The sequence below is a fragment of the Salvia miltiorrhiza genome, chromosome 4, assembly GCF_028751815.1.
Source record: "Salvia miltiorrhiza cultivar Shanhuang (shh) chromosome 4, IMPLAD_Smil_shh, whole genome shotgun sequence".
NCBI lineage: Eukaryota > Viridiplantae > Streptophyta > Magnoliopsida > Lamiales > Lamiaceae > Salvia > Salvia miltiorrhiza.
The window spans coordinates 42863156-42890067 of record NC_080390.1 but is presented as its reverse complement, the minus strand read 5'-3'; the positions used below and the strand labels follow the sequence as shown (position 1 = coordinate 42890067).

Below are 26912 nucleotides of genomic sequence, written 5' to 3'. Positions count from 1 at the left end.
AAAAATATGGGATTCTTATTCTATTCACAGTACACTCAATACATTTTTTAAAATCCGTGTCGTCTATAAATGGGTACTCATTTCGTGGACGGTGTGAATATTATTTTATCATCGAAGTAAATTTGAAAACGGTCATATACAAATACAGCAGTATGAAGGGCATATGCGTCCAACTGTTTATTAAAAAATAAAGAAAAAAAGCAGAAAATGTTTGTCGTGATCAGTAGCTTACCTGGCAATTCGTGCCTGTTTCACCACCCCCTTCCCCCACCTCTCTATTTCCAACACCAAGAACACACACACACACACACACACACACATATATATATATATATAATATATATATACAGACGGTGGCTGAGAGATAGATGCGTACATGCAAAACAGCTTTAATGTAATTCCGTCTACGACCGCGGCAGAGAAATTTTGAGCTCTGACTTCTGAATCTCTCTCTTGCTTCTGTAATGGCGGTCAATTCCTGTGAGGAGGTGAGATTTCAACTTCTTTTAGCACGCGCATTTTTGTTCTACTTCAGATTAAGCTGCATTTTCGTCCTTCTCTTTTCCAAGTTTATTAGCAAATAATTTATGTATTTCGAAGTTTTGTTTGTGATTCAGTTTCCCTGATTTCCGAGTGCGATTGCAAGCTACTTAGCTCGAGATGTCTTTCCGAATGTTGCTTGTTTCCTTGAAGATTTGGCGCAACTAATTCTTAATTTTTAGGATTTGGTTATTTTCGTTGGATTTTCTGAGACTGAGAATTAGCCGTTGACTAGGAACATTTAGGTAGATAGATAGAGATAAGTTTAAGCACAGAGGATAACTTTCTATTATTAAACTGGATTGAATTTTCAGAAGTCTGTGCCTCTTCTCTATTTTACTTTTTATTTTTATCTTTTTCTTTTAACTGGAGCAATTTACAAGAAGTTTGAAAATCACAATCTAATATGACTGCGGTAAAAACTGGCGAACTGCAACAATGCCGTTGGAATATAGGACAAAAAAACAAAATAGGATGATATTTTCTTTTTTGGCTGGAGCAGACGAAGCCAAAGAGGTTAGCTAGGCCACAATTGACCAATGACCACTCTTTAAATTTGTGCTCTAAATATCATTATCGAATTTGCTTGGTTACAGGACATTAAATCCCTACGCCGGAGTAACTTGTTGATTGTTCATTCTTGTACCGACCTCGGGTATACGAGGGTTGCATTTTGCACGAGCTGAAATATAATTGCTATCCTAGTGTGCATCTTGATGTGTACTTCTGTGCTCCACTGCTATTAACATGTGCTTTGGTGATAAGGGGTTTTGTCGCATTAAAATTCATCATCAAGAAAGAGGTATTTTTTCACCTAAAAAACCATCATCGTGTAACAATTACTTTTTGTGGTTCTAGAACATTTTCATAAGCAATATATATATTTGCCTAAGCAAATGCACCATACAATATATTACCTGGACGGCTGGACATTCTCTCAGATATCCAATTAAGTGGTTGCAAATGAGGCTAAGAGAAATTAGCTATGAGCATAGGGTAATGTCTTAACTTTCCTGAGTTTTTAGCTTCCATCTTGCTGGACAATTTTGAGGATAATCTCCATGCATGTTCTGAAAATTGTTTAGTGGTGTGCATTAGCATAATAGATAGTATTCTGAGGATTACTGTGAAACTTTGGAAGACTTGTTCATTTTATGCATTACTCAAACTTTGTGTTAGGGAAGTTTTCCACTCCTCTTGTCTTTTTGTCTAAGCAAGAGTGCCTACTGTTCACATTTCATAATTGTAAAACTTGGATAATACATAAATGCAAACTTCATTCTTTATTGATGTGCTATGGTATATTATTGTCAAGCATGAATGACCACCCCTCAACTTTCATTAGATTCACATGTTCCTTTGCTTAATGTGGTTGATACATTTGTGTACACCGTTTCTGTTTTCCTTTCTGATGTGATAGTTATGAGTTCTTGGCTCTATTCTTCTGTATTCTACTCTTTAAGTTATGGGATATCATGAGTGATATCAACTACCACTTTTGCAGTGCCAAAATGTCCATAGTGTTGTGGTTTTGAATGATGAAGGCCCCACTGACCAACAGTATGAGCCATCCTCAAATATCAACTATTCGGAAGTTCCTAAAGTGATGCAAAGTCAGTTGTTTTTAAATTCTAAACCTGGTTTGCATAACCATACCAACCTAGAGGTGGATGACGTGAATGATTATGCACCGTGTGTCTTGGATGTTGATATTGAGAAAGGAATGGCAGAAAGTCTCAAGTCCAATGTCGAAACTGTTGCTACTTTAACGTCTGATGATTCCTTACAGGTATGTCTCTATGTTCCTGTTGCTTATGCTTTTCTGATTGTAAGACCATGGAAATGTTACTAAATAAGAGAAGTGGTTTTATGTTCTGACTGATGATGGTGTTTCACTTACCACTGGATCCCGCAATTCTTTGACTTGAAATAAACAACTGATTGTTTTGCAGAAGGCATTACATAGAGATATCTGCTTACATATAGGCGGAAAATTCATGCAGCTCTTGATGAACCATGGGATTGAGTTACCCAAGTTCACTTCAAGAGGTAGTTGAGCAGTGACATGCATCATCATTTATGCTTTCTTGCAATGATTATTGTATTGCAATCTGGATCTCTTCTGTTCCAAAGGTCTAATGCATTTGTGTCGATTGAGGTTATAAAATCTAGGCAATGAAACTACATCAAGAAGCCAGATGTCAAAAACATGCCATTCTTAAACGTGTTTGCTTATCCTCCAGATGAATGCCTTGTCTAGTAATAATGCAAATCAGTCCTTACCTAACGAAATAGAGTAGTAGTGGTACTTGTGTTCATGGTAAATGTAAAATATATTTGCTTTTCTCACTCCAAATTCCACACAAATTAGAACTTATGATTACAATGTGATACTATTGGGTTATGCATCCATGCTAGTTCCACACATTTTTACTTTCTTTTGTCATGTTTAAATGTAACTAAGTTGTACACATAACTTTTTGATTTGATCTTAACCATACTATCTTGTTTCTTCATTTGGTATTTCCATAATATAACCTGTGCTCTAAGATTCACAATTCTACATTCCTTATGGCAGAAAGAGTCTATGATGCAGCTTCTAGTAGGTCAAGGAAATACAAGCGATCTCAGTCATTCAACTCAAGAAGAATACTTCTCCTGTTCTCTGTCATGTAAGCTCAAAGCATATCCTTCACTTTGGTTCTTGATGAGTCATTATAATTTACTCAAGATTGAAATATGTACTTTTATAATGGGGAGAGTACAATTAAGATGTGATGGTGGAGATAAAGCATAGGGCAAAGAGATTTGAATAAACTAGAATATGAATCCATGCCTGTATTTTTCTCTCAATAAATTCAGTGTGCTTAATCTTCTGATGTTTTCTGACTTATTGTCCATAAAAATCTAGTAGCCAGCAGCTCCTTCTTGATGGGGTCAATCATGTCGATATGTCACTCGTGCATGCTTTAGCTTGTGAAAGCCTAGCACAGTTAGTCCGCATCATACACACATCAAATAACTGTAGGAATTAGATAAAATAATGTATAGCTAGATGAGAAAATCTCCGATATCAATGGTTGAATTATAGTATGTATTTGTTTGATTACCAGAGAAAATAGTGTCAAAAGTGTGACTAACATCAAAGTTGCTTAAATGCTTCTCCAAGCTCCATATATAGGCACTTTGAAAACCATCGGCATGTTTGTATTTCTCTTTGTTATTGTGGAACATAGGCATTAGGCACAATGTGCATACTGAGAAATCTAAGTCTTACAGCACTTCAAGCTGGTTCTTTAATGAGTGAAACACTGAAAAAACTATGCTTGTTATTTGGGCGCCCCCATTTTTAAGCTTCAACCAAAAGTTCTGGAGCATATACCAGAATAGGGAGTGAGTAAGATGATTGCAGCTTATCCCGGAATCTTGCTGAGCTCTCAATTCGTGCATCTATAATTCATAGTGCCTATCTCTTCTGTTTTATAGTTTTTGGCTCAAGATGCTTGTAGTCACGAAACTGTTTTCTTTTCCTTTCAGGTCCAGCATGGGAACAATCATTCTAATTTATCTGACACTGAGAGTGAGGCTAGTCAGTGATGGATCCGGTAATGTCTGAATATTTTCTGCAATCCTTTTGTGAGAGGATCTCTCTAGGACCACACAGTAGCTTTCTTTTTTCTTTACATTGTGCTTATTATTTTCAATTCTTGGTTCTGCTTTGTAAGTTTTTTCATTAGTGTACATATAGAAGACCTGATCTTCACTTAAGACAGACATTCCATTCTATCTTCTTCTCCTGTATGCAAAAATTCAGTTTCTCTTGATAATCCATACAAGTTTTTCCCTTGTAACTTATTGTGTCAGAAATAAACTAGGATTCCATTTTACCAATTATAAGTACGAGCCGTGGGCCCCTTTGTTAGACTTCATATCTCACACAACAGTGAGACTTTCCCACTTTAATAAATTCCACCATTAAGAGAGAGAGAGAGAGAGACTAGTATAAATACATGTACTAGTTCAAGAGTACAATATCCGAATTCTAAGCGAAGCAGTCGCTGTTCCTGACTCCAAAGTAATCTGTTTCCTGTGAAACTTGAAGAAGCATATCCTCAACCGGAAAAAAGAGATTTAAACCATGTGATCCGAAAACTCGTACACGTGTTGAAAGAAAATTCCAATGTTGTTTTACCCCTCCCTTTGCAACTATTTCTAGCACGCACATCCTCCTCCTTGCTGCTCTGCTTGAGACGAATTCGAAGTCGACTTCAAGTTCACGTCGACCATGTCCTCCTGTTTTGTTGAGGAAAGAGTCTCCATTCCTGGTAATGCAGCTGCTATTTTCCGAAACAGAGGCTGCATTTTTAATATACCATCAAGACTAAACTAAATATTCGTTTGGTTTGCACTTGGGGGAGAATTCAAAATTTTTGAAATAGGAGAATGGTATTCGAGAGAAAGGGTCATGCAGTAAGAATTAGTGCTTTTCAAATGGATGGGGAAACTTCTGTTTTAGATATTAAATCATATGTTGGGAAAGATGGGTTTATGTGGAAATGAAAGCATCAGAATTGTTTTCCACAATTCCAAAACCAAACGGATAATTTAATTGGGAATTACCAAACAGAAATTAGCAATCATTCTCTACATGGAAAGGACTATGAAAATTGGCCCCTTCTTTAAGAGTAAGCTTAGGTATTAAATCAAGAAAATAACAAGTCCCTAATGCGAACTCTGTGCTCTTCGTGATGCAATATTCATCAGTGAACAATGAGTGTATCTAGCCATATGTTTAACACGGGCGTTTTATTATCATTATTTATGAGATAATGTTTTGAGTGATTTCTTGAAGTCATAGTATTAGCATGGAAGAAGTTCTTACCTTTATATTGAAACCTGCTTTCGCACTAGTTTCTATGAACATGATATTGGTTTCACGTGCCTTATTATCTCCTTCTTCGATTGAAACTTGCCTGCAACAGATAGCACAAGATATATGAATAAGATTTGAAGGCTGTATTCAACATATTAGTGAATCTGGTCAAATGACCAAAATTAGAAGATTATGTTACAACATTGAGAATTAAACACTTTTCCTTAGAACAGGGGAATATAAGTATATCAGAAACTTGAGGCGCCATATATACAGAGGGAAAAACTCAAAACTCTGTTGTTTCCTCACCTTTTATCAACAAGATCAGTTTTGTTTCCTACAAGGACAATAATAACATCACCACCCCGTTCGGTTCTTACTTCTTCAATCCATTTTGTAGTGTTCAAAAATGACTGCCGATCTGCAGGGGAGAAACCAAGCAGAGAATAACTGAACCTCACAAATTTTGCCTCGTAAAATGAGCTAAGGTAACAATTTACACCATCAGCTGAATTCAGAAACCATAAATAGTAGACTCTGGTTGGATTTATATTCAACAAAGCATGCTTGATCATGTAGTCTGAAACACCATCGCATTTAGATTAATGATGTAAATTATATACATAGTTTATGAGGAAACTATAGTGTTACTGTATTAGGCAATAAGACATGACTTGAACCCAATAGCAGTCCAACAAAGAATGAGATAATGTTTATATCTATCAGAAACACGAAGCAATCTCATTCTGAAAATCTAAAAAGAATCTCATCTAATGAGTTTCAAAATGAAACGATCAAGTCTAGATACATTCAGTCATTGTTTTGCAGCTGCACTAAAGAAAGGATTTTAGATCAAATAAGGAAGGAACCTTAGTTACTTACTGGCAACATCATAGACCACCACTGCCACTGAAGAATCTCTAATGTAGCTTGGAATAAGACTTCGAAATCTTTCTTGTCCAGCAGTATCCCTGTACTCATTAGAAGATACTTTTCATTTTAGAATTATAAACAAGATATATATGGCGTGATCGTAGTGTGGAATTAAGAATTAAGGACCATCCAATATCACAATTTATAAAAGATACACCAATTGACTGCAATGCCAATCACTCACTTACACATACTAGAATGCACCTCAACAGCACTAAATCAAAAGTTGAAAAATAAAACAGAAACATTGCTGCATATTAGTCTTCTTACCAAAGTTGCAAGCGAACTGTTCGATCTTCAAGATACATAGTTTTCGACAAGAAGTCGATGCCTATAGTGGCCTGCATAACAAAACAGAAGGAAAACATAATAAATTTATACTAGGAATTAAATCAAGGCTCATTCTCCATTTGCATCGGAACTTGACCAATCAATCCAAAGTAAATAAATCAATAATATATAATGAAGTTATAATTCAAAAGGTCATATAATCATTTTTCCGAGCTAAAGGAATTGAGAAGAAATCAATATCTTCTGTAATTACAAACGTTCACGAGGAGACTAAAATAAAACCACAGTTAATATCTTCCAGAACTAGAAACTCAAGTACGTACAGTCTATCTCCACCGATGATCATTTGATTCATCACACACATAGACCGAACCATAAATCCGCATAGATACTAAATGAGGAAATTCGACAACAGAGAGTGATAGTGAATTGAGGACTAATAATTCAAAACACAAATGGAAAATACACACACTATATGAGTCGCGCATATTTAGTGGAGGAGATACCTGATAGGTGGTATCAAATTTATCGTACATGAAGCGGGTGATGATGCTGGTTTTTCCGACGGATTGATCGCCGAGAAACACCAGTTTGTACTTGGCTAATGGTGACACCACCGCCATTGGAGAGAAGGACGATGACGATGAGATCTAAATCTGCGTAGAGGAGAGGTTAGAGAAATTTATGGAAAATATTGAAGAGAGAGAGAGAGAGGGTATTGATAGGCAGGTAGGGGAAAAATAACGTATCGTGGATTTGTGGGAAAGGTTTAGGAAATGAAAACAGTTATATGAAGTCATGCAATGCACTCACACTCAAGTCACATGGAATGCGACTCACCTCAATTCACACAGTCAGCCACTTTGAGTGACTCAGTGTGTTTCGTTTTTATTACAAAGTGAACGTATTTAATGATAATAATATAAATGTAAGTAACTAAAGAATAGTGTATTAGTATATTATAATTACATAACTATATATTTTTGATGTGATAGAGTTATTCCTCGTTGGAATGAAAATGAAGAATAAGAAAAGATAATTTTCTTCTTCTTTTTTTTAGAAAATGATGAAGAAAAGGGAGATTTAAAGGAAAAAAATATTCCATTTTTTATTTGCTCATGATAAATTTACAATCAAATAAAACTTATCCAAAAAATAAGCACTTGAAATTCAAGATCTCACTTCTTCTTCTTTTGAATAAATAAAATTTTAAAGATCCTCCCCATGATGGTTTAGTGCTCGTTTGGTTCAAGTGGATGAATGAAAAAGGATTGAAATTAAATAAAGAGATGGAATGATAACAATAACTATTATTTTTATTGAGTGTTTGGTTTAACAATGGAAATGAATCACTAGTAAGAGATTGTCTTTCTTTTGTTTTTCGTTTTCCCTCTATTTGAGAGGTAATAAATTAAGTGATTGAATTACTTTCAAGTAAGAGTAATGGTTAACTCATTACCCAAACCAAACAACAAGTAATAGATTCAATTAATTAAATTCCTCCCCAACCTCCAAAAACACACAATCAAATATGGGCTTAATAGATTTAAACTTAAAACCTTTGTCATTATGCATAAACTACTTTACTATTAGACTAACACACGGACACCAATATCTCACATTTTTTTATCTTGTCCAAAAAAAATCACTTTCTATCTATTTTCTCATTTACTTTTTCTTTTTTTACTTTATCTACATTTATTTAATTTACATGTCCCATTTTTTTGGAACTTATACGGAGGGATGGAAGGAGTAATAAATGATACTCCATCTGTCTCATTGTCTTATATCAAAATGACTATTTTTGATAAAGGAGTAGTGTTTATAAATGAAAAATGATTATTCTTTTAAAACATATCAAAATGTCAAAAATTGATTATTTTTTAAGATGAAAGGAGAAAAATAAAGGACGTCATTGTATTATTTTTAGGGTGCGTTTACTTTAATGAAAAAGGAGAGAAAAAAAATATATACCATTTTCACATGTTTACGATGAAAAATTTTCTCCGAACAAGGTGAAATATTTACTCGGGCAGCTCATTTTCCCTTCAATGTTGGATAAATTATCCTAAGGTAGGGGTGTGAAAATATTTTTCAATATTTTCTCATCTTTTCATATCTAGCAAAACATATAATAAAAAAAAGATAATATTCTCTCATCTTTTTTTATCCATCATCTTCCAATAAAAATTTTACGACCAAAGTAAAAGAACCCTTATTGGTTTCCAACTGCAATTTAAGCAATGCGACTTCAAGTGCATGGATGAGACACTAAAATATCAATATTATGTATTCAAGTCATATATGATTTATAAAGTCTTATTTCATATTAAAAAACATTAATACTCCTGTGCAACCGGTTGCACCATACAACTGATTTTCAGAATGACACTACTTCATTCGGAAAATGACACTTGAACATTTTCGAATGACACTATTTCAACATACAAATGGCACTTGAAGATCACTTCAACATACAAATGACACTTAAAGATCTTCAAGTGTCATTTGTATGTTGAAGTAGTGTCATTTAGAAACCAGTTGCACGGTACAATAGGTTGCACGAGAGAGTGACTCAGTAAAAAATCATTAATATGATCCTCTACTTGATTGATACTCCTTGTTACTTAAAAAAATTATGAAACTCAAAAAGGAGTCCAAAATAGAGATTACAACACTTTGTACTCAAATTCATTGGTATGATACTTGCGTAGAAGTGTAAAAATAAAACTTGGGTATAAGAGCATCCGCAATGGGGTTCCTTGATAGCCTGCTTGATAGCGGTTGTGTTATTGAGTAGGTAGTGCTGCATTGATGTTCCTTGATAGCCTACTTGATAATATTAGTCTTGATTTTATGTTTTTCATTTAAATTTTATTGCATAATTTAAATAACATATTTTTGTAATAGTTAAATACGCCATTAAACATAAAATTTAAAATTACCTAAAACATAAAAAAAAAATTACATAAAAAAAAAATTTATTCCTTTATTTTTTTATTAGGGCGCGTGCATTGCACGTGCCATCCCTTCCCCCCCCCCCCCTTCGAGCATACTCGAAGACTCGAGTATGCCTCGAGTATCTACCCCCGCAACGCCTTACTCGAGTCCACCCCTCTCCTCGAGTAGCCCCTCGAGTACCCCCGTTGCCAATGCTCTAACAAACAATGCTTATGTAGTTATGTTAGTATTTCTATCAAACACACACATACTTTGGGTCCCAATTTCACATTTTTTGTTGAAATCAAAATTTGGGGTATGTCACGAACCATACATAACCATTCAAATTTCACTTTTTTCTAAGTAGAGCTAAAAAAAAGTGACTGTGTATTCAAGAAATATGAAATCAGCTCTTCAAAAAAAAAGAAATATGAAATCAGAATTAATGAATATCAAGAAACTATCACTATTTTTCTACTTTAACAGCTACACATAAAAATCAGTAGGTATATTAGACTATATTAGTATAGACATCAACAAACAAGTCGGGGGAGTAAGCAAATAATTTGCATGCTCTATTCAGTATATTGTCGTATGAGTAAAAGCATGATCCTCGGAGACTTGATCGATATTCTTCGCTGTACTGATGTTTGGAACCCATTCATGGGAACGAATGAGGGTATAATTTACTGTTACCTGCCTCTCCCAATGTTATAGAATCTGTGTTGGAACTTATGACTCCTTCTTTTTGACACGGTATGGGTACTTTTGGTAAATCGATATGCTAGTGGCAACCAACGGGAGAGCCACAAGACAGAATGGAGACGGAGGAATACCATCAAAGACAAATTGAAGCAGAGCAGTGACAAGAAGGGCAGAAACAATGACAAAGCCCTGCATGTATGTTGAGTTTAAAAAATATCAGCAAAAGATAACATTATCAATGTGGATAGACAATGACTATTCAAGTCTTGCATACTAACATGCCTTATGTGATTAATGTGTAGCTTAAAATAATGTTTTGAATCCAACAAGGTATTAAAATTGAGATGGTCAAGGCCTTGAATACCCAAAATCCACTATAACTAAATCTGCTTTGAAAAAACATACCATTTCCTCATTTGGCATCTAGGATATCTAAAGACGGGACATTATATCAAATTACTAAATCAAATTATGGTAATATATACATCTTAAAGAAATAAAATATTGAGGATGCCGGAATACTAGGGCCTAAATTTTGGCTAAACAAATATGTGGCAATTACCCATGCTGAATGAGATGTTTCTCTTTAACTCACCTTCCGGACACCGCCAGCATATGTTGTCAGAAGACCGACAAGAATTCCACCAACAGCATTGAGTATGACAGGAATCTGAATAACAATATTTATTGAAACTGTAAAGCACGAAAATGTTTAAAATGTCATATACAATCGGTGCAATTTAACCTAAGAAACATGATTATAGTTGCTGCAAAATACTAGCTGATGAGGCATTAAGCATTATTGTATTTTTGCAAACAAATGGGGCATTTCTCAACATGTGAAAGCTCTTATACGCAGCACTCTATGGAGCATTTATTACAGTGCTGAATATAATAATTATGCATTCCACTTCAATTATCAGTAGCAGAATTAACTAGTAGTTTTGACAAGCTGAGGCGACCATTCATGGCCTGTGCTTCCAGTGATAGATTTAGAAACCAAGTATGTATTATATTATCAAATGAGATACGATGATAAAGGATATTTACCCATGTCCAAGGAGTCCATCCATGAAAGAAGCCAAGCTTTCTGATAGCCAAACCATCTGGAGACTTGTAAGCACTGGCCAGTAAACAAAGGCTCCCAATAATGGACATCTCCACAGTCATCAAGTAAGATGCATGTTTCTTAACCTGTACTAGAAATGATGGACGTGAATAAGGCAAATTCGGTAATTTGATAAGACACAACTTTAGAAACACAAAGGCAGTTGATTACCTGAGAAGCCCACTGACACAATGCAGAGGCCAGGCCAGAAAGTACAGAAGCCACCAGCACAGGAACAATTCCATAGAACAATATTTCATCAGGGTTCTTAGCACTAGATGCTTTGCTAGATCCTTCACCGATGCTTAGAAGGACAGCAGCAATTATCAATATGAATAAAGCCCCAATCTGTTGAATGGACTGCCTCTGCCTTTTAGAGTTACCAAAGAAGATAAATTAGAGGTTTAAGGTTACCAAAGAATACATCATTATTTTACTTATGATATAGTCAGCACTAAAGCAGAGGTCATTTATAATTATGTCTAAGTTTAAAAATAACTGCACTTAAAAGGGCAAAAATTACATTTCAAAAGTGCAGGAATGCAGTTCATTTAGCTGCTGCTTTCCGAGCAACTACAATCTTTATTATCAGTTATAGAAGTATGAAGATTTGGGAGATTGGCAACTTCTAACTGGACAAGATACTATTTTAATGCAGAAAGAACGATAACCTACTCAGGTTATAGATATGCGGGTAGTCCAAATAAGGGAGTACCTTAATATGATATAAGTGAAAAATGCTGTGAAAAAGAGTTTTGTCTGGTTCAACATTGAGAACGTGAGCGAATCGAGATTTTTATATGAGATCTGCAGCAAGCTGTTTTGCAGGGCATAGATGGCTGCTGGTAGTCCTGAAGCAGTTAAAGAGCCAACCAAAGTCCACTCTTTCAATACCTTTCTCAGACTTCCATCTTTTGCCAAAAGAAACAGAGCACAAATCACCTATCACACCTCCAAATGCAACTCGATAAGAACCATAGATCAAAAGAAAGGGATTGTATGGAATGCCGTGAGCGAAAGTTACCTTTACCAGCTCACATGCCAAAACTGACGAAGTCACAATAACTTCCCGGCTGCATCAATAGGAAAACGTGTGAGGGTTAAGTTGCAGTCGCAGACCTATGTATTTCTACAGGGGAACAGTTTCAGCTTTCGCGAAAACTAAATATCTAGCTCAGTTTACTAGTGAAAAAACACATCAGACGACTCTAAGAAACAACACCCCATTTGAATCTGATTGACAAACTAGAAATTACAATACCCACCATTTGCAGACAATTTAAATCAAATAGCCATAAATCAACAAACAATAGTAAGGGAAAGTTATAATCCAGCCTGTTCTGTAAAGAAGAATTACTATTCTCAGAAGCAGAAATCACACTATGTCTGCAGTCTAATAAGCGACTTTTAATAGCTCCTCGGACTTATCTTGAATTGCGTGCAGTTCATTTCAACCAAAAAAATGAAAAACCCAAAGGTTATGTTTGGCCAACAATTCTGCATTCCTTCCCCCAAAACAGAAGCAAACACCTTACCCTTCCCAACATAATCATACGCGCATCAATCTTATGAAACAAATAAATTTCCTCAAACCCACGCATATCACTACAATAACAACATTCAACCGGTGATATACAAAACTACACCCAATTTTAAATAGAACCTAAGTGACGGAGCAGTTCACATTTTATCACAAAATGTTGATCACTTCCAATAATTACCAAAATTAGCAACAACGAGGTGAATACACACCAAACACGCACGAAACTAAAAAAAGAGTAAAAACGATAATAAATGAAACCTGGTGAAACGTTTGGAGATGAGAGGCTGAGCACCGTACTGCAGCGTTAGTAGCAAGGAGAAGAGCCAGACCTTTGTGCTGGCATTGGGATTGGGGTTGATCGGGCCGGGCTTCGTGGGCTGGAGCTTACCGATCGCCATTGATGCGGCGATCGGAGATTCGAGGGGTCGCAAGAGAGCAAGAAGAAGAAGTTATGCCTAAATTGGAAGCTTTTTTCCTTCTGCAACTCCTCTTTGCGAAAAGGTGAGGTGTTAAAGACGGTCGTTTTTGGCTGCGAGACGACGTCGTATGGCCGTTGATAGTCAAAAACATTTCTAGAAGATTACTTCTAAATTCACACTCTGGGCTACTTCTAAATCACGGTTTCTAATTACAAAAAACGTTTTCCTAAAAATATATATATATATTTACAAAGAACGTTCATTTACGCGATGCACAAAGTCGGAATTAAATGATACTTTTAATAAATAAATAAATATAAATCTTAAGTAAAATTAAAATATAAATAAATGTAAAATATATTTTAAAATAAAATAAAATAAAATAATCCACATTAATTACTCATTTGAAAATATAAATTTTCAACTTTAGATAAAGTGTATTGATAATTATTTATTAAATACCTTTACATTATTTAATAATAAAAATTAGAATTACACATTATTGTTATAGAATATAGAGTATTATGCATCATAATAAATAAATAAATATTTTTATACACAAATATAAATAAAAAATTATAAAATTTAATTGAAGAGAGACAAAATAAAATATTTTTGATAACTTATTCGATTTAAATTTATTTTATTTAATTTTTATATAATACTAAAATGCATATTGAATATTTTTTCATGAATCAAATATGACGATGTTGAGAAAATAAAATAAAATAAAATAAAATAAAATAAAAGGAGAAGAAAGAGAAAATTAGTAGGAAAAGAGAAAAAAAAATTAATGATAGAAGAAAGAACAGAAAAGAAGGAAAAAACTCTCTTTTATATATTATATAGATTCTTCAATTTTCATAAATTCATACTTTGTTATTGTAATGTGTTGCACGACGAAATTATCTGACATTACATGTAACTAATTTTAAACTTATAATTTACTATTGTAATATATATCATATAGTACGAGTTAATGTTATAAATAAATTACATAACTTTGCTCGATTCAATATTTATACTCAGGCATCTCCAACTATTTACACTAAACCTAAATTTATTTGCAGTATATGTCACTTCCAACAGTAATTCTACTCCAACCATTTATACCAAACTCAAAATAAAAAAAAAATATTTTCCACCTACTTTTTATACTTCTTCAATCATACCTATATATTTCTTTCAAAGAAATGGAATTATGATTACTTGATTAATTCCATTCCTAAGATTGGTAACTAGAAACAAAGTCTAGAAATGGAATGAAATGAAATTATTTATTTTACTAAATTATATTTTATATTACTTTAAAAGTATAAATATTATAAAATATAATTGAGTAGATATATATATTATTTATAAATTAATATCACGGGGAACCACTACTAAAAATGCGATTTTGACGATAAAAAAATTCGGTCGTTAAAATTGAAAAAACGGTGATTAACAGTTAACGATCGATTTGATCGATCGTTATTCGAATGATTGTTTACATTAACGATCGAAAATTCGTTATGTATCCGGAAATATATATATATATATATATATATATATATATATAAAATATTTCAGCATAAAAATATACTATATCTACAAATTTCACAAAATATATTGTATTCTTTATTCTGTAAATAGTGACTTTTGTTAAACACATTTTTAATGATTTGGGCACAACGTTTTTAGTGTATGTAAGTTAGAAATAAAAAAAAAATCAGTTAATTAGTGTAATAATTACTGTACACATAAATAAGAAATATATATATATGAAAGATAGAAGGAGAACAAATTTTATAAAAATAAATACCTAGAATCTTATTATAAATTATTATGTAATGGGTTGCATCAATTTCAGTCCATATATTAGACTATTGCTTATATAAAGCTGATATTATTTTATTTTTAAAAAATATTCAAAAAATATTTTCTATATTTTGAGTAAAAAATAAATTAAATAATATAAATAAATATAATAATAATAATAATATATTTCATATATATATATATATATATATATATATATATATATATTTCATACAAATATACATATCAAAACTCAAATTTAGAAGGATTAACAATTGAATTGAATGACTAATACCATGATATGTGAATGGAATGGTGCTTCCTAAAAAGAAAAGATATCAAACAAAGGAATGAAATAAAAGTAGAAAATATCATTCCATTCTCACCTCCATTCCATCATACTAATCACGTCATTATAGATTACAATATGAGTTCCCAACTTATTGGTTATTGCAACACCAAACAATATAAAAATATACCATGTGTTGTGATTTTATAGAATCAGTATTAGTTGTAATATTTGAATCCATATAACCAAGTAAAAGATTCATATTTTCATCGTTCTTTTTCTCAAATAAAATGCCATGATCACTTGTAGCTCATTACCCACTTCAATGCTCCCCAATACACCTTATCAGGTGTAACATCTAATTGTGTACAAACTTAAGAATAAATTATATGTATCTCACGGTTATTTCAGAAACTTAAGAATAAATTAGATTTTTTAAATAAATTAAAGAATAGTATCATTTTAATTGTGAGACCCATTAAGGGTATATATATGTGCTTTTTTTATGTAAAAATGACTAATTATGTTATACATTTTTTATAGGCGAGGCTATACAATAATATCCTTTCTTAATTTTGTGGCTATTTATGCATTTTCCCCATTTTTCTAAGTGTGGTTTAACCACATGCTATTACACATGATGACATGAATATAACACGTGATTATAAGTATACTTTAAACAACGAGCTATTGCATAGAAATGTATGTATACCCAATGTGTATTAAAGGTGGTGATTATGGATTCTCATTTAACACAATACGATGTGAATATAACAAATGATTACAAGTATACTTTAGACAACGAGCTATTGCATAGAAATGTATGTATACCCAATGTGTATTAAAGGTGGTGATTATAGATTCTCATTTAACACAATACGATATGAATATAACACATGATTACAAGTATACTTTAGACGAGCTATTGCATAGAAATGTATATATACCCAATGTGTATTAAAGGTGTTGATTATGGATTCTCCTTTTACACAATACGAGGGTGCTTGTTGAGCTTATAAGCTCTTTAAAATAATTTATAAGCTGTTTGGGAACTTATAAGCTCATTCAAAGTGTTTGATATATAAAATAAACTTCTAAAGAGCTTATAAAATGTAAAAATAAGTTATGAGAGCTTATAAGCTCTAAAAAATAAGTTCATTTACTTATTTTCTCATTATCTTATAAGCAACACTCATTTTACAAAAATAACTCAACTATAATTTTTTATTTTATCATATATCATTCTAATTTCATTTCTCTTTCATTTTCTCTCTCTAATAAAGATTTTATTTGTCTAACTAAGAATGTTCTCTTTAAATTATAAATTCAATTATCCAAACATTTTGACAACTTATAAGCTCTTATGAAATCATGTTTTATAAGCCGTTGAAACATCGTATAAGGTCTAAGAGTTTATAAGCTCTTTAAAACAAGCTTAAAATTTAAAATAAAAAAATAATATAATAATAACTAAACACTTTAAAATAAGCCCTAATAGGCACATATAAAATATACATCATATTAACAAAACACTTAAAATTTGAAATTAAAATGGATTATGACCAAAAAATAAACGACCTTTGAAAAAAAGTGAAAACTTTCACCTAAACTTTCATTTAAGAAAAAAAATATACTCCCTCCGTACGCGATATCGTTTCCACATTTGCCATTTCGGTCCACTCGCGATATCATTTCCACTTCCATTTATAGAAGTAGGGTCCACAAACTTCCACTCACAACAATAGTGAGACCCAAACTCCACTGACTACAATATTCACTACGATCTACTACTATTCACCACTTTTCTAAAAAACCTGCGCCGTCCACAATGTGGAAATGATATCGCGGACGGAGGGAGTATGATAGAGCTTATTTGGCAGTCGAAAGTTCACCTGATATTGGTCTAGTGATGATGATGAGAATTTAGAAGCCCGAAGATCTAAAAAGACAAAAAATTAATATATTTGACTTGATTTCGATTGTAATTATGCTCTAATTTCGTTGGAAAGTCAAACTTAGGTGAAAAGTGCAACAAAAATATAGATTTATGTATTTTTTTGCCATAACCCCAATTAAAAATTAAAATAATAATAGTAATTTAAATTTAAATGACAATTAAGACATACATAAAATTATTTTTATGAGTGAAAATTTAAAATGTCATATTCCTTAAATTATTATATGAAAAATGCTCTCTTTTATAAACATAAGCTTCTTTGTCAATTCCTTAAATACCCTTGATATTGATAATTTTGCTTTTGTGAAAATTTTACACACTTGACCAATTTAACTGCCATAAGTCATAAATGTGTAATAAAATTATGAAAAAGAAAACGATTTGACAATTATCAGCCAAGAGGGTGGCTAGATCATCTAGTCGCTTGGACACCCAGATCATTTTACCGAATGCTCAAATCATCTAGTCATCTGGTTGTTCGCTATTATTTTTAACTATGCCGCAAGTGCACGGTGTAGTTGCAATAAGTGGAAGTAAAGTCATATCCTACAAGGATTGGTGAATTCAAACTTCTAAATATTATTAATAAGTTGTTTTCAACCTTCTTAAACAACCAAAGTTCAAGAGATGTTGATAATTAAAACAAAGTTAAATAAAACAAGCAAATAAAATAATAAGAAAATAATCTTAGTTAATATATTAGGGAATGCCTCGAATGAAAGTTATCATAGAGACTAGATTTCGATGGATTGTAACGAACTTCAATCTAAATCAATATTAATCTTGATATGACCAACTTATCTGGGGCGATATCTCCACTACTTTTAGCCCCCTCTCGAACGACTAAAACAGTAGATTACAGGTCATAATTGTTGTTCCCGGTCAATTTCTAACCTATAACTTCCAAGAGCACAAAAGACCAATAAGCCCTCACTAGAACTCTTAACCTCCCGGTTTATTGAGACGATATGTGATTTATGCTTAATTGTTCTAATTTTAGGGGTTTGCATGTGCATATTTTAAATTAAATCTTCTGGAAATTGGTGCGTTTTATGGTTTGTTTGATGCTTTGCAGGAGATTTAGGTTTATAGATGGAAGAATGCAATTTTGGAGATTTTTGGGCTAAAAATGGTGTTTTTAGCAGACATCGACATAGCAGAGCTAAGTGCCAGAATCAACTACCAGCGCTGACCATTTTCAGCTCAGCTCATAACTGCCAGCGCTGACCATTTTCAGCTTAGCTCATAACTGCCAGCGCTGACCATTTTCAACTCAGCTCATAACTGCCAGCGCTGACCATTTTCAGCTCCGCCCATTCTTGCCAGCGCTGACCATTTTCAGTTCCGCCCATTCTTGCCAGCGCTGACCATTTTCAGCTCCGCCCATAAATGCCAGCGCTGACTACTTTCCAGCTCCGCCTATTTCGCCAACGCTGACTACCTTTCCCGAGCATAATCATCGGAGTTCACTTTCCAGAGCTATGTTTATTCTTTCCAGCTCCGCATATTCTTGCCAACTATTACTTTCCAGCTATGTTTATTCTTGCCAGTACCGATTACTTTCCAGCTATGCTTATTCTCACCAGAGCTAGGTCTATAAATAGGGTTTCATTTCTATTGTAAAATCATCTATCTTTTGCTATAGTTTTAGACTCCATCCTTGAGATCTCTTGGCATCCGAAATTTAGAATTTATTGCTTTCATAGTTCTTTTTCATAGTATTGAAAATTCATTGTTTTTAGTTAGTTTTCGATTTAGTTAAGTTTTAGTTATTTATTGGATTGTGATTGCGTGACACAATTACACGTTCAAGACATTTACGGTATTTCGTATTTCAATTCAATTTATTTTCGTTTAATCATGTTTATGTTTTTAGTTCATGTTTATGCTTTCTTTTTAATTATGCAATTTAAATTATGCACTTTAGTTTCATGCCTAGATTAGTTTTATTTTTAATTTACAAGTACTTAATTTCTTAAGTTAGATTTTATTTAAGTTGTTTTAATTCTGCCTAGGGTTAATAATTTAATTCGCCTAGTAATTTTACAATTTGGTTTTAATTCAGTTTTAAGTTTCAGTTTTAGATTAATAATCAAACTCTTTACTGCTTTCTTTTATTACTTTTTCCCACGATACTACTAGAAGCCCTTTAAGACTTTCCTTGAGAGATGACACTGGGTCAACTTACCATCACTAGAATGTCCTTGTTCTATTGCAAGTCAAACTAGAGGTGTTCTAGGTTGAGTCAAATTTTGGCGCCGTTGCCGGGGAAAGTTTTAGGCGTTTTAGTTGTGTCATTTTTACTTGCTTTATTTAATTTCCAGTTTTTCTCGGTTTTGTTTTTACGTTTCTTCCACTCGGTACGCGTAATCTGTTTGTTCAGTGTTATGCATGCAGGGACGCCGTAGTCTTAAAGGCAAATTGGTGTCTCCAACTGACGATTTCTACTCTGGCTCTGAATCTGAACCTGAAATTCCAGAGCACACCGTAGAGACAAAGGAGGAAGAGGCCAGCCCTGCCTTCAAGTTCTTCGCTGCCGAAGTCAACGCTGCCAGCTCTGCCGAAGTCAACGCTGCCAGCCCTGCCTTCAAGGAGGAAGAGGCCAGCCCTGCCTTCAAGTTCTTCGCTGCCGAAGTCAACGCTGCCAGCTCTGTCGAAGTCAACGCTGGCAGCGGTGCCGAAGTTCGCACTGCCAATTTCAGCACAGACCAAGCCAGCCCTGCCAACTTCCGCACTGAGCAGAAAACCACCAAGGAAGAAACCAGCTCTGAACCAAATGACTCGAGTTTACTGCCGGTGTTCCACGGGATGCCAAGCGAGGATGCTCTGCAATTCATCCGGGATTTTTGCACCCAAGTGCAAACAATTCCTTTGCTTAGTCTCACGGAGGACCAACTCAAGCTCAAGTGCTTCCTCTATGCACTTAAAGACCGGGCGAGGACGTGGATGCTATCTCTGCCACCCAACTCAATCACTACGTGGGGAGATGCTTGTGAAAAATTCATGCTGAAATACTACCCAAGCCATAAGACACAGGAGTTGAGAACAAAAATAATGGAGTTCACCCAAGGAGCGGACGAGCCTTTGCATGAAGCTTGGGAGAGATATGAAGAACTCCTCCGTCAATGCCCTCAACATCAATTCACTAATGTTATGTTGATGCAGTTCTTTTACGATGGGTTAGTGCAAACTGCCCAATTTATGGTGGATAGCACGGTAGGAGGTAACATAGCTCGGAAGACAGCAACTGAGTTAAAAGGGATTTTTAAAACTTTAGCTGAGAGCTCCCAACAAAAATCCGTCCGTGGAAGAAGAGTTGAAGCCAGCGCAGTGACGAATCAATTTGAAATACAACAACAATTGGCTTCAATCATGCGGGACGTACAACAACTGAAGATGGGCAAGATGGATACACCTTCCGTTCCGGTGCAGAATTCATCTCTGCAGAATGCAGCGCTGCCGACGCCAGCTCTGCAGAATGCAGAACTGCCGATGTCAGCTCTGCCGAACCCAGCTATGCAGAATATGGAGCCTTGTGGTATTTGTGGAGATTTCAGCCACGGAGCTAATGAGTGCCATAGAATGGGAGAGTTTACTCCGGAAGGACAAGCCGAGGTCTATGCGGCACAAGGATTTCAAAGCTATAATCAAGGGCTAAGTAGACCATATGGGCAGAACATGAATCAAGGGCAACAGAATGTCAATGGAGGATGGAGAAGTCAACCGAATGCTGGATGGGGAAATCAAAATTTTGGGGGGAATCAATACCGTCGACCACCCCAAATGGGCTACCAACAGCAACCACAATATTTCCCTCCGCAGCAAAGCTCCTCTCAACCATATAGACCGCAATACCAACACCAACAATCAGCCCTGCAGCAGAGTGCACAGCCCATGCCACCACAGAAAACATCCCTAGAGGATACCTTGCAAGCTTTCATGGAGATTAGTAAGCAAAATATGGAGATGACTAAGCAGAATATGGAGTCCCAAGCATCTACCATAAAAAGGCTTGAAACAACTGTCGGTCAACTTTCCGGTACTTTGAATCAAATCCAACAACAACAGCAGCCCGGAAAGTTTCATGGCCAACCTGCTCAGCCGCATCAAGCTCTAGCTGTAACTGTTCTTCGTAATGGTAAGATGGTGGATAACAAAGTGGAAGTGCCAGCGCTGCCAAGTTCATCCCTGACGAACTCAGCATTGCAGAATCTCTCAAAGTCAAAGTCAGCGCTGCTGTAGTCAGCGCTGCCGAATCCAGCTCCGCCGATGTCAGCGCTGCCAAGTCCAGGTCTGCCTAATTCAGCTCTGAATAGCTCTGCCTTCACCAGAGCAGAGCTGCCGAGCTCAGCACAGCCCAGACTAGAGATGCCGAGCTCAGCTCTGACCAGCCCTACCAATGGAGAGAAGGCAGATCAGCAAAAAGATGGAGAGATGGAGGAAGAAAAGGAGAATAAACTTCACAAGTCTACCACACCCTATCGACCTCCGATCCCTTTTCCTAGCAGATTGAAGAATGAAAAGCTGGATAAACAGTTCGCCGACTTCTACAACATGCTTGCCAAGGTGAACGTGAATCTTCCTCTCCTTGATGTGATCAGAAAAGTACCGGCGTATGTGAAGTTTTTCAAGGAGTTGGTCTCCAACAAGCGAAAGTTCGGGGACAATGAGAAAATTTTAGTCTCAGAAGTAGCGACCTCAATCATGCAGCAATCCTTACCACCAAAGCAGCGCGATCCAGGTAGCTTTGTGATTAATATTGCTTTGGGAAATGGTAAGAAGGCCACGGGTATGTTAGATCTGGGAGCGGGAATTAATTTGATGCCTTACTCTATTTTTCAACAATTAGAGTTAGGTAATTTGAAATCCACTCGCATGTGTCTACAACTAGCTGATAGGTCCGTTAGGTACCCCTGTGGGATAGTAGAGGATATTCTGGTTAGAGTCGGGGGTTTGATTATGCCTGTTGACTTCGTAGTGCTTGAGATTGGGGATGTGCTTGAGAATGGTAGAGACCACACTCTACTATTAGGAAGACCCTTTATGGCGACCACTAACACTTTGATTGATGTTAAACATGGAACTATTAAAATGACGGTGTTAGGGAAGTCGGTGTCTTTTTCGGTGCATGAAAATCGTGCAATGCCTTCTACGAATTTCATAAATGAATGTTCATATATAGATGCTATTAATGGCTTGGTTGAGAAGGTATTTATTCAGGAACAGGAGTATATGGAAGCTTTTGCTGGATCGGCCGACATGGAGGAATTAGCTAAGGAAGCTGAAGAATCAGCGCTGCATGAAGAGTCAGCGCTGCCGCAGCCAACTCTGCCGATTCCCGCGCTGCTACAGTCAACTCTGCCAAGCTCAGCACCCTTCAGCACTGCCCAGCCAGCTCTACCACCCTTTAGCGCTGACCAGTCCGCTCTACCGAGCTCAGCGCTGTCCAGCCATACCGAGCTGCCCTTTGATGAACAGATGGAAACCAAGAGGTCAGCGCTGGAACTAAAAGAACTCCCTGCCAATCTCAAGTATGTATTTTTAGAAGCAGGTGAGGAGAATCCAGTGATCATATCTTCCACGCTGACTTGGGAGCAAGAGGCAGCGTTGCTCAATGTATTGAAGAGAAATAAGGCAGCGTTGGGATGGAGCCTGGCAGACATACGTGGCATAAGTCCAGCCACATGCATGCACAAAATCAACCTAGAGGAGGGAGCAGCACCAAAGCGAGACGCTCAGCGACGATTGAATCCTATTCTGATGGATGTCGTGCGCAAGGAGATCCTTAAGCTGCTGGCCGAAGGGATCATCTACTCTGTCGCTGATAGTGAGTGGGTAAGTCCCGTGCATGTCGTGCCAAAGAAAGGAGGAATGACGGTTGTGCGCAATGACAAGATGGAGTTGGTACCAACGCGTCCCACGACGGGATGGCGGATGTGCGTTGACTATAGGAAACTCAATGCCGTCACCAAGAAGGATCACTTCCCTCTCCCTTTTGTTGATCAAATGTTAGATCGTTTAGCTGGGCATGATTTTTATTGTTTTCTTGATGGTTTGTCAGGATATTACCAGATCGCGATCGCCCCGGAAGATCAACTCAAGACTGCCTTCACCACTCCTTTTGGGACGTTTGCATGGAAGAGGATGCCGTTCGGGTTGTGCAATGCACCCGGGACGTTTCAACGATGCATGATGTCCATATTCTCTGAAATGATTGGTAAATTCGTGGAGATTTTTATGGATGATTTTTTGGTTTTTGGGCAGTCCTTTCATGATTGTTTGACGAAGATTGATGTAGTGTTGCAAAGGTGCATTGAAAGTGGCCTAACCTTGAGTTGGGAAAAGAGTCATTTCATGGTTACACGTGGTATTGTCTTGGGTCATGTGGTGTCTAAACATGGACTAGAGGTCGATAGAGCTAAAGTGGAGGTAATCCAAAAGTTGCCACCCCCTATTGATGTTAAAGGAATTATGAGTTTCTTAGGTCACGCCGGTTTTTACCGACGTTTCATTAAAGATTTCTCTAAAATTAGCCAACCTCTATGCAAACTGCTAGCTCAGGACATTCCGTTTAATTTTGATGACTCTTGCATAAATGCCTTTGAAACATTAAAACTAAAATTGAGCTCTGCCCCGGTGGTGATTGCGCCTGATTGGTCATTGCCCTTTGAAATTATGTGTGATGCGTCTAACTCTGCTGTAGGAGCTGTGCTAGGTCAGCGTGTGGATAAGATGTTACGTGTAATTTACTATGCTAGTTTAACTCTGAACAGTGCACAAGTAAATTACACCACTACTGAAAAAGAGATGCTTGCTGTGGTCTTTGCCTTAGATAAATTTCGTGCCTACATCATTGGGTCTAAGGTTATTGTTCATAGTGACCATGCTGCGCTGCGATATTTGATGACTAAACCTCAAGCTAAAGCTCGTCTGATCCGTTGGGTCTTACTGTTGCAAGAATTTGATGTAGAGATCAGGGATAGGAAAGGGAGCGAGAACCATGTAGCTGACCACCTTTCACGCTTGGATAATCATCGGATAGAGTCGAATCTTAATTGCATCCCTGAATCTTTTCCTTTTGAGCAAACATATGCATTAACCTTTGACAAGTGCAGCGCTGCAGAGTCCAGATCTACCGAACCCAGCTCCACCGAATGCAGCGCTGCCCAGCCCAACGCGACTCAGTTCATCCCTGCGAGCCTTGCCGAAGTCAACGCTGATCAGCTCAGCGCTGTCCAGCCCAGCGCTGCCGAACTCAGCGATGCTCAGTCCAGCCCTGCGAGCGCCGTGCCCTGGTATGCCGATTTTGTCAATTACTTAGTTTGTGGTATTCTACGACCTGAGCTGACATCGCAGGAGAGAAAGAGATTTTTAGCTCAGTGCAGACACTACTATTGGGAGATTTCTCACCTCTTCAAGCTTGGAAAGGATGATGTCATTAGACGGTGTGTGCCGGCAGAGGAGCAACAACAAGTGTTGAAGATGTGTCATGAAGATCATTGTGGTGGACACTTTGGGGGGCAGAAAACAGCACATAAAATTCTTCAATCAGGTTTGTTTTGGCCTTCCATTTTCAAAGATGCACACATTTTCACTCTTGCATGCGATAGGTGCCAGAGAATAGGAAATATCGGCCGCAGGAATGAGATGCCTCTCCAAAGCATATTAATTGTCGAAATTTTCGATGTGTGGGGCATTGATTTCATGGGGCCATTTCCTACTTCACATGGGTTTCAATATATTTTACTTGCTGTAGATTACGTGTCCAAGTGGGTTGAGGCTATTCCCACGCGAACATGTGATGCTAATGTGGTACTTAAGTTTGTGCAAGAGAACATTCTTTCTAGATTCGGATTTCCTAGAGCCATCATTAGCGATGGAGGCAAGCACTTCTGCAACAAGTTGTTTGCAAAGCTCATGAAGAAGAATGGGATCACGCACAAGGTAGCAACACCTTATCACCCGCAGACCTCTGGCCAAGCCGAGACGAGCAATCGGCAAATCAAGGGAATTTTGGAGAAAACAGTTCAACCCTCGCGCAAGGACTGGTCCGCAAAGTTGAATGATGCTCTTTGGGCGTATAGAACTGCCTTCAAGGGCGTGCTTGGGATGAGTCCGTACCGTCTCGTCTATGGCAAGGCCTGCCATCTGCCGGTGGAAATTGAGCATAAAGCTTATTGGGCGATCAAGGCTGCTAACTATGACTTGGACTCTGCTGTGAAGCAGCGCACGCTACAAATGGAGGAGCTAGATGAGCTACGCAATGAGGCGTATGAGAATGCGAGAATTTACAAGGACAAAGTGAAGCGACTCCACGATCGCCGCATTTGCCACAAGAAGCTTTGCCCTGGAATGAAGGTGCTCTTGTTCAATTCTCGACTTAAGTTATTTCCGGGAAAGCTGAAATCCAGATGGAGCGGTCCATTTTTACTCAAAGAGGTGTTCGAGCATGGTGCGGTAGAGCTGTTGAACGAGCACACAAAGGAGAGTTTCCGAGTGAATGGCCATCGAGTGAAGCCGTACTACGAGCACCAGAGCTCGCCTATGGAGGTGGAGTCTCAAGCTCTGCACAACCCTAGCTGAAGTTCAACTCTGAAGTCGGGCTGGAGACTTTAACTCTAGCGCTTAGTGGGAGGCAACCCACCTTTGGTTTGTTTTTAATTTTTATTTTTCTTTTGCTTTCTTTGTTTTCGTTGTTTGTTTTGAGTCTTTCCTCAGTTTTGGTCGCCATGTGGATACTTTGATGTTGGCGTTCATGTTTTGACTCCAGCGCTGCCAGCGCCTTAGCTCCAGCCCGCCCATTCGGTTGATTTATGCTGACCAATTCCATCGGCATTGATTTTTGCCACCCGCATAAATCAACCGAATTGGTCAGCGCTGCAAGAACTCCTCCGCCACCCGCCACCCGCACCCGTCAGCGCCTATAATGGCACAGTTACCAAGCTAAGGTCAAGAATTGCCAATAATGGCTAAGGGAGAAAAGACGCCATAAAAGCCAACGCTGGCAAAAGAAAGGAAAATAGCTGAAGGAGTCAGCGTTGGCAAATAAAGGCAAGGCCGATTGAGTGAAGCAGTCAGCGTCGCAAATTTTGGGGGAAAGAGTATCTTCAAAAAAAAAATTTTGGGTCGCAAAATAAGTGAGCGTTGAAAATGAACGATGGATAAGGTTGCCAACGCCGACAAAGGGAAAAAGGGAGCCAACACTAAAAAAAAAAAAAAAAAAAAAATTATTAACTCCTCCGTCAACGCCCAACCACCCGCTGACCAGCTCGCCCCGGAACGCCAGCGCTGCCAGCACCTACGCGCCAGCCCGCCCAGCCACGCCCCCGTCAGCGCTGCCACCCGCCAGCGTTGCCCGCCCAGCCCGCCCAGCCACGCACCCGCCAGCGCACACAGCCACCCGCTCCCGTCAGCGCTGCCACCCGCCAGCGCTGCCAGCACCTCCGCCCTGCCACCCGCCAGCCAACCAGCGCTGCCAGCCACTCCCGTCAGCGCTGCCAGCCCGCTCAGCGCA

At 37.1% G+C, this 26912-nt stretch overlaps 3 protein-coding genes across 6 annotated transcripts; 1 reads left to right on the top strand and 2 right to left on the bottom strand.

Moving 5' to 3' along the window:
- Window positions 1-218: 218 nt before the first annotated feature.
- On the top strand, window positions 219-4391 carry LOC131021829 (uncharacterized). 3 transcript variants are annotated; one of them, XM_057951121.1, is made up of 5 exons: window positions 219-488; window positions 2045-2329; window positions 2493-2589; window positions 3119-3212; window positions 4078-4391. In XM_057951121.1, the coding sequence occupies exons 1-5, from the start codon at window positions 465-467 to the stop codon at window positions 4154-4156; spliced, it is 579 nt and encodes a 192-aa protein (XP_057807104.1). In that variant the 5' UTR covers window positions 219-464; the 3' UTR covers window positions 4157-4391. The 3 variants fall into 3 exon arrangements, with proteins under 3 accessions (XP_057807104.1, XP_057807105.1, XP_057807103.1); XM_057951120.1 differs by lacking the exon at window positions 219-488 and adding an exon at window positions 809-1536; XM_057951122.1 differs by lacking the exons at window positions 2493-2589; window positions 4078-4391 and having other exon boundaries at window positions 229-488; window positions 3119-3419.
- A 64-nt stretch (window positions 4392-4455) lies between these two features.
- Window positions 4456-7465, bottom strand: LOC131021828 (ras-related protein RABH1e). Its single transcript, XM_057951119.1, has 6 exons — window positions 7144-7465; window positions 6617-6687; window positions 6296-6384; window positions 5723-5834; window positions 5423-5513; window positions 4456-4896 (listed from the first exon to the last, which is right to left on the bottom strand). The coding sequence occupies exons 1-6, from the start codon at window positions 7258-7260 to the stop codon at window positions 4753-4755; spliced, it is 624 nt and encodes a 207-aa protein (XP_057807102.1). The 5' UTR covers window positions 7261-7465; the 3' UTR covers window positions 4456-4752.
- Window positions 7466-10000: 2535 nt separating this feature from the next.
- On the bottom strand, window positions 10001-13517 carry LOC131021827 (UDP-N-acetylglucosamine transporter ROCK1). Of its 2 annotated transcripts, XM_057951116.1 has the most exons (7): window positions 13192-13517; window positions 12415-12463; window positions 12106-12332; window positions 11562-11760; window positions 11333-11476; window positions 10878-10952; window positions 10001-10471 (listed from the first exon to the last, which is right to left on the bottom strand). In XM_057951116.1, exons 1-7 carry the CDS (start codon window positions 13329-13331, stop codon window positions 10310-10312), a joined length of 996 nt encoding a protein of 331 aa, XP_057807099.1. In that variant the 5' UTR covers window positions 13332-13517; the 3' UTR covers window positions 10001-10309. The 2 variants fall into 2 exon arrangements, with proteins under 2 accessions (XP_057807099.1, XP_057807101.1); XM_057951118.1 differs by lacking the exon at window positions 10001-10471 and having other exon boundaries at window positions 10877-10975; window positions 13192-13485.
- Between the last annotated feature and the right edge of the window lie 13395 nt (window positions 13518-26912).

Coding starts and splice junctions, on each gene's coding strand:
- LOC131021829 (XM_057951120.1), top strand. CDS start 1,504: ATGAGGCTAAGAGAAATTAGCTATGAGCATAGG. Junction 2,330..2,492: donor CGTCTGATGATTCCTTACAG/GTATGTCTCTAT, acceptor ATTGTTTTGCAG/AAGGCATTACATAGAGATAT. Junction 2,590..3,118: donor ACCCAAGTTCACTTCAAGAG/GTAGTTGAGCAG, acceptor TCCTTATGGCAG/AAAGAGTCTATGATGCAGCT.
- LOC131021828 (XM_057951119.1), bottom strand. CDS start 7,260: ATGGCGGTGGTGTCACCATTAGCCAAGTACAAACTGGTGTTTCTCGGC. Junction 6,385..6,616: donor ACAGTTCGCTTGCAACTTTG/GTAAGAAGACTA, acceptor TAATGAGTACAG/GGATACTGCTGGACAAGAAA. Junction 4,897..5,422: donor AAGCAGGTTTCAATATAAAG/GTAAGAACTTCT, acceptor TTAAAAATGCAG/CCTCTGTTTCGGAAAATAGC.
- LOC131021827 (XM_057951116.1), bottom strand. CDS start 13,331: ATGGCGATCGGTAAGCTCCAGCCCACGAAGCCCGGCCCGATCAACCCC. Junction 11,477..11,561: donor TGTGTCAGTGGGCTTCTCAG/GTAATCAACTGC, acceptor TTTCTAGTACAG/GTTAAGAAACATGCATCTTA. Junction 10,953..11,332: donor GATGGACTCCTTGGACATGG/GTAAATATCCTT, acceptor ATTGTTATTCAG/ATTCCTGTCATACTCAATGC.